Raw genomic sequence first — 13,623 nt, 5'->3', positions numbered from 1 at the left:
CATTTTTGCCATGAGGGGCTGTGGCGTGGCAGCATAATCCTAATTGTGGAGTCTAGGCAGCTACGGATTTGTTACAGATCATTGCTTGTACACCACATACAAGCAAGTGAAATAAACAGATATAGCTATGGGTATGAAACTGGTGGAATGCCTTTTCTTTGGTTCCAATGAAATGGACTGAGTGTTGTTGGAGAGTACAATAGCAGAGCTTACACTAACATTGGAGCCAGAAAGCCCACAAGAAGACTAGAGATGATATGAGCACATTATGGAGATTCACTCTGAAACTGACTCATTGGACTTAGCAGCAGATTTCAGTGCAGCCCACTGAGATATCAGAATACTTGGTTCTCAAGTGAGAGTTCGGCTGACTCATTAGAGATGCTTCTCGCTCAGAGGCAACCAGTAATTCTCTCCAAACAAAGACACTGTACGAAAACAGCTCAACCTACATGCCTCAGTCATGTTTGTAGATGGGTTAGTGATTGTGACACAAAATAAACAAAAGCAAAATAAAATACTCTAAAAATAAAATCCACCCAACACTGATTCAGCTCTAACTCCAATTTGGTATACTCTCCAGGAATCTAACTGAGAATATTGCATAAGTAGAAGGGATCACTTCTTCCAGGGTGCTTGAGTTATAGTATATGTCCTCACCTCCCTTCACAGTTAAAGTGTTACACCTACCAGTACATGGTGTAGGAGAGGGAGGATGGTGTAGTGGTTAGGGCACTAGCTGGGGACTCAGAGACCTGGATTCAATTCTCAGCTCTGCCACAGACTTCCCATGTCTCCTTGGTCAAGTCACTTAGTCTCTTTGTGCCTAAGTACCCCATCTGTAAAGTGGGGGATCAGCACTCCCCAGAGGAAGTCAGGAAAATAAATGCATGAAAGATTGTGAGGCTCTCAAACACTATGTCAATAAAGGACTTATAAGTACCATAGATGGGAGGGGTACGGATTTTGTGCTATTCTCATAGGTGTTTTAGAAAAGCTGCATGTAGGAGGAAGGGAAGACTGAACAGAGAAGTAGAGAGGCTTCTTGTGCATTAGCTTTACAAGCTCAGGTTAGTGAGAATCTATCAACAGCAGCAAAGCAGGAGCTCTTAACGGACCTCAGAGAGGAAGCAAATGCTTCCCTTTGGAATAATAGCAGCCTCTTTCAGCTCGGAACTGTGTCCCCTGAGGTCAAAACCAGAGAGTGAGGTTGTAATGACAGAGTTAGCAATTCTGAGCATAGCCAGAGTGGAGCTTGCCTGGGGGCTAAAGTGAAACTGGCAGTATCAAAAAGCTTTGGAGAGAGGGACTGGAAAGCTGGTTGCATTTTTCACAACACTGTCCTGGCCTAGGGTGGATGCTGGAAACATTTGGAACGGGGCGTAAGAAGAGTAGGAGGCAATAGTAGCAGCAAAGAAAAGCTCATGTTGGCAGTGGGTGAAATGAGGAGCGACCGCTGCAGTCTTTGGCTGATATATTGTACTGAGGACTAAAGGCCCAGACTTTCAAAATGGCTCAGTACCTATTTAGGGTTTGATCCAGCTCTCAACCAAGTCAATGGCAAAACTCTCATTGACTGGACTGGGGCAGGATAAAGCCTCAAATTAAGGAAGCAGATTTTCCAGGAGAGCTCAGCATGCCGGGTGCACATTGAGTGCTGAGGTTCTTTGACAATCAGGCCATAAATATCACAAGGGTAAGTTGTGGGATGTTGAGCAGCGTGCCCTACAGAAGAACAACAAAAGAGCTCAAGCAATTGCAATTTGCTAATCAATATGGCTTAAGGGGGAATTTTGCAAAATGTGGCAAGGCACACAATCATTTCCAAAAAAAGAACAGGAGTACTTGTGGCACCTTAAAGACTAACAAATTTATTAGAGCATAAGCTTTTGTGGGCTACAGCCCACTTCTTCGGATGCATAGAATGGAACATATATTGAGGAGATATATATACACACACATACAGAGAGCATGAACAGGTGGGAGTTGTCTTACCAACTCTGAGAGGCCAATTAAGTAAGAGAAAAAAAACTTTTGAAGTGATAATCAAGATAGCCCAGTACAGACAGTTTGAATTGGCCTCTCAGAGTTGGTAAGACAACTCCCACCTTTTCATGCTCTCTGTATGTGTATATATATCTCCTCAATATATGTTCCATTCTATGCATCCGAAGAAGTGGGCTGTAGCCCACGAAAGCTTATGCTCTAATAAATTTGTTAGTCTTTAAGGTGCCACAAGTACTCCTGTTCTTTTTGCGGATACAGACTAATACGGCTGCTACTCTGAAACCAATCATTTCCAAGCAAACCACACAGACATCACAGTCCACCAGCATGAGAAACGCTGAAGCTACACAGATATTTTAAAATATAGTTATGATGATTGTATGTGACGAGGATGAGTGGTTGGTTGACTGTTGAGATAGGGATGTAGGGAGGTTTGGATCCACTCATCAGCAGTAACTCCATTGATACTTCTTGTGGTACTTTCACTAGTAGTGTCCACCCTCCGCTCCTTATCTTTGCACTCCACCGGAGTTTTACATTGCCTCCCAAAGTCCAGATAAATTCAGGGTCTGCAGAGCAGCAGCTCCTCCTACCTGGATTTTATAGACTAAACTGGGTATCTCCTTCCATCTACTCGTGTGCGGCTGTAGCTACATTGTTATGATGCTAAGCCAGACGGGAACAAGAAAATAACTCAAGAGGCAAACACCATGCAAATGATCACCAGCGATGCAAAGAGAGGAACACAGATCTATCTCCTATGCAAATACATCCAAAGGATGCTGTGGAAGAGTTGTGAAAAGAGTCATTCCTCAACTCCCCCAGAACACTTTAGACTCCCCAAAGACCAGTATGCCCTTTCCTTTGTTTACTGTTACTTCTTTCCCTTCTATTTTCAACTCAATTTCCCATCAACCTGCACTTAGGACGGAAGAATCCGGTGCACTGGTACAGGCTGGGGACCGACTGACTAAGCGGCAGTTCTGCAGAAAGGGACCTGAGGATTACAGTGGATGAGAAGCTGGATATGAGTCAAGAATGTGCCCTGGTTGCCAAGAAGGCTAACGGCATATTGGGCTGCATTAGTAGGAGCATTGTCAGCAGATTGAGGGAAATGATTATTCCCCTCTATTAAGCACTGGTGAGTCCACATCTGGAGAATCGCGTCCAGTTTTGGGCCCCCCATTACAGGAAGGATGTGGACAAATTGGAGAGAGTCCAGTGGAGGGCAATGAAAATGAGTAGGGGGCTGGCGCACATGACTTATGAGGAGAGGCTCAGGGAACTGGGGTTATTTAGTCTGCAGAAGAGAAGAGTGAGGGGGGATTTGGTAGCAGCCTTCAATTACCCAAAGGGGGGTTAGAAAGAGGATGGAGTTAGACTGTTTTCAGTGGTGGCAGATGACAGAACAAGGAGCAATGTTCTCAAGTTGCAGTGGAGATTGGATATTAGGAAAAACTATTTCACTAGGAGGGTGGTGAAGCACTGGAATGGGTTACCTAGGGAGGTGGTGGAATCTCCTTCCTTAGAGGTTTTTAAGGCCCAGCTTGACAAAGCCCTGACTGGGATGATTTAGCTGGGGTTGGTCCGGCTTTGAGCAGGGGGTTGGACTAGATGACCTCCTGAAGTCTCTTCCTACCCTAATCTTCTATGATTCTATGAACCTCTGGAGTCGCTGTAAAGGAGCCTATTGATGGAAGGCCAAATTCTGCTCTTAGCTACAAGGATGTTAATCCAGAGTAAGATCATTGCCTTTAACGGAGTTACTCTGGATTTAGACCACTGTAAATGGCTGAGATCGTAAAACCCATGGGGCAGGGTCCTTGTCTATCACTGTTTATAGAGTGCCATGCACACCAAAGTTGCAATATATAATACATTACTACTACTCATCGCTATCTTGGAATAAGCCTAGAGAGCAGCCACTTAGCCGGGGAAGAATTGTTTGGTAGTTCACGTGCTAGCCTGGGACTTGGGAGACCCTGCTCTGTTGCAGGCTCTGTGTAAGCTCAGACAAGTCACTTAATATTCAGACCGAGAGTGTCAGTTCCCCAAGAAAGAGTGGCAAGAGGGGAATAATAGTACTTCCCTAGCTCAGAGGACAAAGACTGGGAGGTGCTCAGATATTATGTAAGTACCAGAGAGAGGGTGTGTTGTAGAAAGAATTACTGCCAAATAACCACAGGATATGCAAGAAACAAAATAGGACTCCCCCTCCTCCACATAGATATTTACCTGGCTGTTTGGATTGCTCAGTTCAAGGTTCAAAAAGAATGAAAACAGCAAACAGAGAGAGTAAATATAGTGTTGTTATTAATCACAGTCTCATGACAACACATCAGCCATATGTGTGAGCTCATGTCAGAACATAGATTCAGCGCTTAGAAGAGGTCTTAAATCCTTTACTTGTGTTAGCTGTGGGACTTCACTACATAGATTACACTCCTACTTAGTAAGCAGAGAGGTCAGTGAGATATGCAACCCACTAATACAAAGGCATTTAATACATCAACTCTTCACTTTTGTTTTGCTCCAAATCTAGGGTCTCCTATGTGATCTTTTTGGCTGTACCCCATTTTTCTTTATGGACAAGCAGCCAAGGCTAGAGGAATAAGCTATACCCGCAAAACACTCGTACCGGTATAACCGCATCTATGCTCGGAGAGTTTTGCCAGTATAGCTGTTCTGGCAAAATTTTTGAGCGTAGACTAGTCCATCATGTGGCTTCCCCCGTCCAGAGATCAATTGAGTCTGAAGTCTCAGTCTGATTCAATCAGCTTGAATAGGCAAAGATGCCTCTTGCGTGAAACAATCACAGGGTGGAAATGCTGTTTCCACATCATCAAGCTGCTTTTTCAGGCAAACGGAAATACTGAGTGGGATCTTAAGGCTCCACACCCTTGTGACCCTCCAAAAAAATATCCAAGCTTGGAACAGCCCAGCAGCCTCTGCTCACACCAGAAGACAGCCCTGTAGACTGACTGAAGGACAGGTAGCACACAACAGCTGCAGTCCTTGCCACTGTGTGTTTCCCATATTTCCCAGGAGCTTGGGGCATCTCAAATTAGACTCCGAATTCCTGAATTCTTCTTTTGTGAATGGTGGGGGAGGGGAGGAAGTGGGGGGTATTTTATTTCTTCAGGTTATCGTGCAGCAGTATTAGGGCCACATTTTTAAGGTGGCTTCAAACCAGTCTTTGATTTTGTGCCTGGATAAATGCCCCCCAAAAGCTACGGGCACGCTGCTAGGTGGTCATAGGGATTGTGAACATTAATATTGCCGGCTTCATTATTTGTAGCACCCATCTGATTTTACAGGCACTAGAACTGTGGCCGTGGTAGACGTGGTCTCTGGGTGTGAATGTAGCTAGCCGCTCAGGCCTCCACCTGCAAATTCCAGGAAATAAATTATGTCTGTGCCCGGTGCAGAACTCTGATTAAAAAAAAAAAAAAAAAGCAATGGGCAGATTGTTTCTTAACGAAGGTGGCACTTTATTTAGGAAGAGGGTGGGAAAGCTAACGCTGTGGGTAAGCCCTGTATGCACAACGAGCGAAATAAATCATCAATAACATAAACTAACAGGCTACATTGTTCAGGCAGCAGGGCTGGGCCCATCCTACACAGTGCTCAGCATAGTAGCAGCAGTTAGCCAGGGATCAGTGAGACCTGGGTGTGTGGCAATGTGCACAATGCAGCACCTCTGCCCCCGTTCTCCTTCTGCAGCCTTTCTCCGGGTCAGCCTACGGCCTGGGGGCTCTCTCTGTGCTACATGCCAAGGAGTGACCCGTTCCCACTTTGACCCTACCTCCCCCTTTCAGGGGTCCTCTGGCACAGGGAGGCAGGTTACACGAGAGAAGGCCCATAGGAATCTTTGTTCCCAAAGGGCCTCAAGCACCATCTGGAGGCTGGGATGGTGTGACCAGAGAAAACCCGAGTCACCCATTTTAAATGATTCTTTTTACCTGAAACCTACTAATCATCACAGAGCTAGTATTGATAACCACATACGTCTCTCGCTGCCACCCTGAGTCATCCAGACAGCCCTTCCAGCTGCCTGGCACACCCACTTGCTGGTCCTATCTCACGGTAGGGCCAAACTCCAATGCCCTAATTCATGCTGCATGGCGCCTTCCTTCGTGAACAGTGGGACAATGTGCTACTCAACCTGAGTTAAACTGACTATTAGATTGCTCTTTCGGTGCAAGGATTGCCTTTAAATGTGTTTGCACAATGCCTAGCACAGGAGGGCCCTGATTCTGAATGTGGCCTCTAGGGCTGGCTACAATACAAGTGATACATACTAATAGAGAGGCAGCATTCTTCAGTGAATAGAAGCTCTGCCTGAGAGTCAGGATACATGGGTTCTTTTCTGGCTCTGCAACTGACTTGCTGTGTGCCCTTGGGCAAGTCACTTCACTTCTCTGTGCTTCAGTTTCTCTACCCGCCCTTTGTCTGGCTTCTCTATTCAGATTGCATATTCTTCTGGGCAAGGATGGACTTTAGTGAGGTGTTTGTGCAGTGCCTAGCACAGTGGGATCTTGATCTCTGTTGCAGCATCCTGGCACTACTGCAGTATAATGATCACACACTCACTCACCCACCCTACATTAAAAGAATGTTTTTAAGATTGCAAAGTCAAGCACTCAGAAATCAGAAAATGCCAGAATTAAAGTTGCCTGTGCAATCTTGATTTAGCCTCTTTGTGCATATGTATTACGCTTAGAGCTGTGCAAATAAGTAAACATTCATTTTGTTGCCTGAACCAAAACAAAAACTGTTTTGGATTAACCTGAAATAACTTTTTTTTGGCAAAATGAACCCTCTCCCAACATTATTTTGGAGTTGGCCAAAATGCTTTGTTTGACCCAAAATGATTTTGTGGGAGGGATCAATTAAATTTAGGCAAATTTCAAAATGAAACATTGTCTGAAAATGAAAAAACAAAATGTTTCATTTAAAAAAATTAAAATGAAATATTCCAACTTTTAAAAATTTTGTATTTATTTGTTCTGCCAAAACTATTTGCCGAATTCAACATGAATTGGTTCATAATTTTGGTTCATCTGAAACTACGTTTTTGGTGAATAAAATATTCGGCCAATTTTTTTTGTCCAGCTGTAATTATGAGAGAGTCTGTAATGAGATAATCACATATTTTTTCCACAGGATCCCTGCCTAATTCAGTGTTAATCACCCCTATTTAGAACAACAATGCTTGAAATTGCACATGTAGAACATGTGAACACACAGTTTTGAAGGTGCAAATAACAGCACACACCTTTCTGTGGGCACAAAACCAGAGGCTGGGTCTGAAAACATGGCCCTTAATCTTCACAGCTACTGTTCAAGTGCAGCTACTACATAATCAAGAAAAGCGACAATAAAAATGACATCGTGGTGCTCCTAATCTATTCCCCCTCAAGGACTCCCATATCAAATTGGCTCACTTTACAAGTCAAAACAAGTTGTCTCTAACTGTCACCACTGCCTGGTGTCTGAAAATCAAGCTGTTTTCTTTCTGCTTTGCACATTAGCACCAGATACAAAGATCCCAGACTCTGAATGTAATTGGCAATTCTCTTGATGATGCACAGGGTAAAATAGAAGGCAGCTTGCTCCTCAGCTGCTATATTGGATCTGGAACACTGACAGCAGTAAAAATGATCTGTCACTTAAATAACCAGATATTATGTGACTCAGAAGATACAGAATGAGGAGAGAAGAATAGGACCAAGGTGCTATTTTTCTTTGCAGTCAGATTTCTAACCAGACTTTAAATGTTGGGGGAGCTAAGGAAAGTGGTTGAGAAAATACAGTCATGGGGCACATTTGCTGCAAGAAGGTGCAGCTCTACTGGGTGACTGAAAGATGTGTACAATAGTCCTGCCTGGGAAAGTGGTAAAGTCCCATTGCTTGGGACTTTTTTAAAAAGTAGGCTGGACAAAGCACTAGAAAGTAGGGGCAATCCTGCAATTGGCATGGGGATGGGAGTGGATAACAGGCTGTTTCCGTTTCTACAGTCTGTGATTCTAGGGGCCAAATCCTAAAATGTTGTCAGTTTCAGACCCCTTTACAACACCGGTGACTTCCTTACCCATCTGTAGGAGAAGTGGAAGTAGGCTTGAAGAGAGTCTGAGTGCATAGATATCTAGGTTAAAGAGAAAGGGAAGGGTCTAATTTACACCATTCCCTACATCTGGCCCTATGACTTCAGTGGAGTTGTACCCAGAATTTGGCCCCATGGCTTTGCAGAACTAGGACTGATTGCAAAGCTTTCCCTCAAGGTTTTAGGGAAATGATGGAGCAAGCTGACCAATGATCTGAATATGTGCCTTAAAAGTGAGCCAGATCTCAGCTGATGTAATCAAGGGTCGCTCAGCTGAAGTCAGTGGCGCCACATCAATTTGCATCAGCTGAGGACCTGATCCGATATACTTAAAACAACCCTAAATAAATGAAAAACTTCAGCTTAAGTGATTTCTATTGACGTCTACTAATTTAAAAGCAGGCGGGGAGGTTTTCAGGGCAGAGAAGAGGTTGTGGGATAAATTGAAAGGACGGCAGGGCACCATCCCATGGGGCTTTGGGACAAATACTTGTAATGAAGTGGTTCAAACTAAGGGCAAGATTCTGGCTGATCCCTGCACAGGTGTATGTGTGTGGGGGGGGACATGCCAGGAACACCCTCCCTTAGTGCCCTTTCACAAGGGCTGGCTGTGATCTCAGTCCCTGTGCTCTCCTGCTCATTGCCCCCGTGCGCTGGCCAGTGGAGAAGCACACACGTTTCACCCCCTCACCCTCTAATGGAGATGTAACACCAGGCACCCTTCCCCACAGGCCTGGGAGCCTTGGTCTGTCCATAAGACGCAATGCTTCCCAGTGCTTCCCTCGGGTCAGCACAGCTGGGCACAACCCTCCACGCAGGGATGTAGCTAACAGCCACGAGACAAATCAAAGCTGTTGTATTTTACACTCAGGAAATCGGCTTTGCTATTGAAAGCCATCCGGAGGAACTCACCATTGGTCTTTTCCACTGTAGGCGGCTCAGCTTGTCTTCTGAGAGCAGATTGGGACCAATGGAACTGACATGTGCTGGGAAGGTGTCATCTTCAAACAGCAGGCCTCGGCTCAGGCAGTAGTCTCTCAAGTGGGTGAAGTCCTGATTGTTAAATTTCTGGGGGCTCTGAAGGCTTCCAGTCCTCCCCTTGGTTTGCCAGCCTCGCTCTAGCTTCTGATACGGGCCAGGGGCAGGCATCATCATGTCTCTATCCTGTGAAGGAGAAAGAGTGTCAGCTATTGTTAACTGCCCTCCAAGCACACAGGGAGTGCCCAGAGCGGATTCTGGAGCAGCTACTCACAAGGCTGACGGAGGTAGTTGTGACAAAATCCTTCCTAGCTGGAAACGCCTGGGGAAAGAGAAAATCCCACCTGGTTTATCTTAAACCAGCTCTGCCATTGCTTCAGATTCAATTCTAAGTCTTCCTGGCAGACAGGCAGAGCAAACTGTCTGGGAAACACTGAACTACTATATAGAGAATCTAAAAGAACATGGGGTATGTGTGTGGGTGGGTTGTGGGGGGCTGGACAACAAGGGAGGGGAGGGAAGGGAAGGGTGTTTCATGAGAAGCCATGGTAACCTAAGGCATTTGTAGTGGGCCCAAAAAACACTTTCCGCTGTTGGTTACTTTTGTGCACGGTGTATTTTTGTGAGAGTTTACTTTTATTTTCTGAGCTTCTTTGACTCATTTTTGAATGTTTGGTGGCTTAGTCCACATTCAGATGCATACGGCTCCACCATTCACTGTGCTGCTGAGAGTGCTAACCAAGACAAACACCCCTCCAGCCATTGCCCTGCCTTGGGGTCTGGTGCAAAGTCCGTTGATGTTAATGGAAAGACTCAGGGATGGCTGTGTCTTAAGATCAATTTCTCAAACAACTAGGAGGCAAAAATCCAGACCTAGATCAAAATCTGCATTTCATCCACACCTTCCAAAGTCTGAGGGATTTAGATCCATTGATTCAATTGGAGAGCTGAGTTAGGGTTTAGCGTGAAGTTTAGAGTCATATCCAGATTTGGAAACCCACTGCCCTGCCCAGATTTGGGGGTGTTCTCATGTTGTTTGGGTCCATCTCAACTAGGAGTGCCTTTCCTTCTGCGCAAAGAGCAGCTGTCAGCTGGGAAAAGCGCTTCCTCACACAGCTGGGTGAGACTCCTCATTGGTTGCAGTCATGTGCCAGATGCATGCAAATGACTAGTCCTGACGCTAGACGGAGGGATTCTGTCTACTTCTGGGCTGATGCAGCACTGAGCACCGCTGCTGGTGAAGAATTGAAGTAGACGTGACTCTTGCTGCGGGCCCCTTCCCCCTTAGGATTGCCAAAGAGCACAGAAGTAGAACAGCTTGCGAAAGCATCACCAACAGTCAGGAATGATAGGGAAGAAAGGTTGAGGGCCACCTCAGAAGAACCCTCTATATTACCAGCCCTGAATCCACCGATATGGGAGCTCAGACAAACAAGTATCCTCCCGGGTCTTCTGCATCATTTTCCAGCTCCATTCCTGATCCGGCCATGAGATGAGGAGGGAGGGGGCAGAGGTTTCAAAGGCTCCAAGGCTTTGCCAGAGCTCCAGAGTTTTAAAGAGCAATTGGTTCCTGACTTTGTTATTCTGCACAAAAGCGGAGTGTGAGGATTTTTGTTTGTACCGGTCTCATGGCCTTCCCAAAGCCACATGTGGGCACAAACATGCATTCACACACTGTCACCTGGGGCCTTCTGTTATTGAAAGAACACTCATTCAGAGGAATAAAACCTACTGAGAGCCCCTTGCTTCACAAAGGCTCTCAAGGGCTTTTTTATCCCAAGCCACATATTTCTGAGTCACATTTTAACCCCAGTGTCATTCTGTTTTTAACCTAAGCCATTTCACCCTTCTCTAAAAGTACCGAACGTTCCTTTGAGTCCTATCCCTTCTAACAAACACAACCCACCTTCCCTTGAATTCCATTCCAGCCATCTTCATTCACAGCATTTTGTTTTTTAAGCCCACTGGTCACTTTGGGCAGATGATTCATAGATTTTGAGGTCAAAAAGGGACCACTGTGATTATCTACTCTGACATCCTGCATAACACAGGCCAAATGGCCTCACCCAAGTGATTCCTGCACAACGTCTGGCACTTCTGTTAGAGCTATAGAATATATTTTAGAATGGCATCCAGGGTTGATTTAAAGACTTCAGGTGACAGAGAATCTACCATCTCCCTTGGTAATTTGTTCCAGTGGTTAATTACCCTCACTGTTAAAAATCTGCATCTTACTTCTAGTCTGAATTTGTCTGGCTTTGGCTTCCAACCACTGGATCTTGTTATGCCTTTTTTGCTAGATGAAAGATACTTCTATTATCAGATGATCATCTTTATTGGTCGATACACTCCCAACACTGGGTAAGGAGAGCAGAAGCACTGATATTTAGATGAGAACCTGGCTTCTGGTTTTGTTGTGAACATTTCACACAGGATTATTAAAAACTTCATCTAGATTCACTGAAACTGCTAATATAGCTTCCCCATGTTTTAGACAGCATTATTGCCCTTCTAGGTAGTTAAAGTCCTTTCCTCTTAGGGATTTAACAATCCCCTGGAAAGACTAGGAGTGTCTTGTCTTGTTATTTAATTTAAAAAAGCAATTTCATTTCAAAGAAATCAGATGAAATTCAGAAATAGCCCTCAGCTGACATAGAGAAAGAACATTCCTTTTTGGCTTGCATTTTTCAATACAATGGAAATAAATCTCATGTAATGTACCATAACACGACAGGGAATGGTTTCTCCTTAACAAATACTCATTTGAAACGGTACCTAGGCCTTGTGCATGCTAAGATCTATTTCCCGCAACAGTGTTCCAGCAAAACTGATTACTAATTCCACAACTCAAATTAAAACTAACAGAGCTTGAAGGCTGGGGCTGACGCACGCTCTCTCTCTCTCTTCTGACGGAGAACAAGGGTTTTTAGTGTGCGTGTATGTGTTTAATTACATTGTTTAACACACTGGGAATAATTTAGCAACTGGCATGTAGAAGATAAGGCAGTTAAACTACCCTCCTCTTGCAGAATAACTTCATCAGCTTTGCGGGAATCATGTATGTCTGCGCATGTGCATATCCAAGCAAGATATTGCTCTGTCTGGCTGAAATTCACCCCTGAAAGAGAGCCTACACAAGGCCCATGAACCATGTGAGTTCCACTTAAGCTGGCAGGACTCAATCCTTCACCCACTGAAGTCAACTTCAATGCGTAGGATCAGACACTCGGACCCGGTTTTTCTATTGCCTTGCACTGTGCATAGTTATTTACATCTGTGCAGAGGGGGCACAAAATGACACCATTTTGATCTGGCAGCTTCTTACAATTGCTTTCCACTAATGTGAAAGACTATGCAAGGTGCAGGGCAATGGTGAATCAGGCTCTTGGGGTTTAAATGAGACTTGCGTGTGTTGTGTTCCCCTTGTGCTGGACCCCTCCGCAAGGAGGAATTTCACTCTGAGCATTAGAAGGTTTCTTCAAACCAACGTCTGTGTTTGGAGGGAGCAAAGCATGGCACTATGAAGATCCCGAAACACCCTCCATCATGGACAACCACAGATTCACAGGGAAAGACGATGCTATCTAGAAGAGGTAAGTCAGATAGGCAGGGGTCGTATGAAAATATAATAAGTGATCGTGTAATTAAGAATCAGAGGGGTAGCCATGTTAGTCTGTATCCACAAAAACAACAAGGAGTCCGGTGGCACCTTAAAGTCTAACAGATTTATTTGGGCATAAGCTTTTGTGGGTAAAAAACCCACTTCTTCAGATGCATGACGTGAAAATTACAGATACAGACATAAATATACTGGCACATGAAGAGAAGAGAGATACCTTACAAGTGGAGAACCAGTGTTGACGAGGCCAATTCAGTCATGGTGGATGTGGTCCACTCCCAATAACTGATGAGGCGGTGTCAATACCAAGAGAGGGAAAATTGCTTTTGTAGTGAGGCAACCACTCCCAGTCCATATTCAAGCCCAAATTAATGGTGTTAAGTTTGCAAATGAATTGTAGCTCTGCAGTTTCTGTTTTTGAAGTTTTTTTGTTGAAGTATGGCTACTTTTAAATCTGAGATTGAAGTGTTCTCCTACTGGCTTTTCTATGTTACCATTCCTGATGTCTGATTTGTGTCCATTTATTCTTTTATGTACAGACTGTCTGGTTTGGCCAATGTACATGGCAGAGGGGCATTGCTGGCACATGATGGCATATGTCACATTAGTAGATGTGCAGGTGAATGAGCCCTTGCTGATGTGGCTGGGTCCTATGATGGTGGCGCTAGAGTAGATATGGGGACAGAGTAGGCAACGGGGTTTGTTACAGGGATTGGTTCCTGGGTTAGTGTTTCTGTGGTGTGGTGTGTAGTTGCTGGTGAGTATTTGCTTCAGGTTGGGGGGCTGTCTCTAAGCAAGGATTGGCCTGCCTCCCAAGGCATGTGAGAGTGAGGGATCGTTTTCCAGGATAGGTTGTAGATCGTTGATGATGTGCTGGAGAGGTTTTGGCTGGGGGCTGTATGTGGTGGCCAGT

General features: G+C 44.9%; 1 protein-coding gene across 1 annotated transcript in view; it reads right to left on the bottom strand.

The window, feature by feature from the left end:
* CAPN13 (calpain 13) overlaps nucleotides 1-9,262 on the bottom strand; it is a 77,198-nt gene extending 67,936 nt beyond the window's left edge. Inside the window, exon 1 of the mRNA XM_065401481.1 lies at nucleotides 9,026-9,262. Within this exon, the coding sequence (XP_065257553.1) occupies nucleotides 9,026-9,262 (237 nt within the window). The remainder of the gene's footprint in view (nucleotides 1-9,025) is intronic.
* Between the last annotated feature and the right edge of the window lie 4,361 nt (nucleotides 9,263-13,623).

Source organism: Emys orbicularis, chromosome 3, assembly GCF_028017835.1.
Source record: "Emys orbicularis isolate rEmyOrb1 chromosome 3, rEmyOrb1.hap1, whole genome shotgun sequence".
In the NCBI taxonomy this organism is placed as follows: Eukaryota; Metazoa; Chordata; order Testudines; family Emydidae; genus Emys; species Emys orbicularis.
This window is presented reverse-complemented; position numbering and strand designations above follow the sequence as displayed.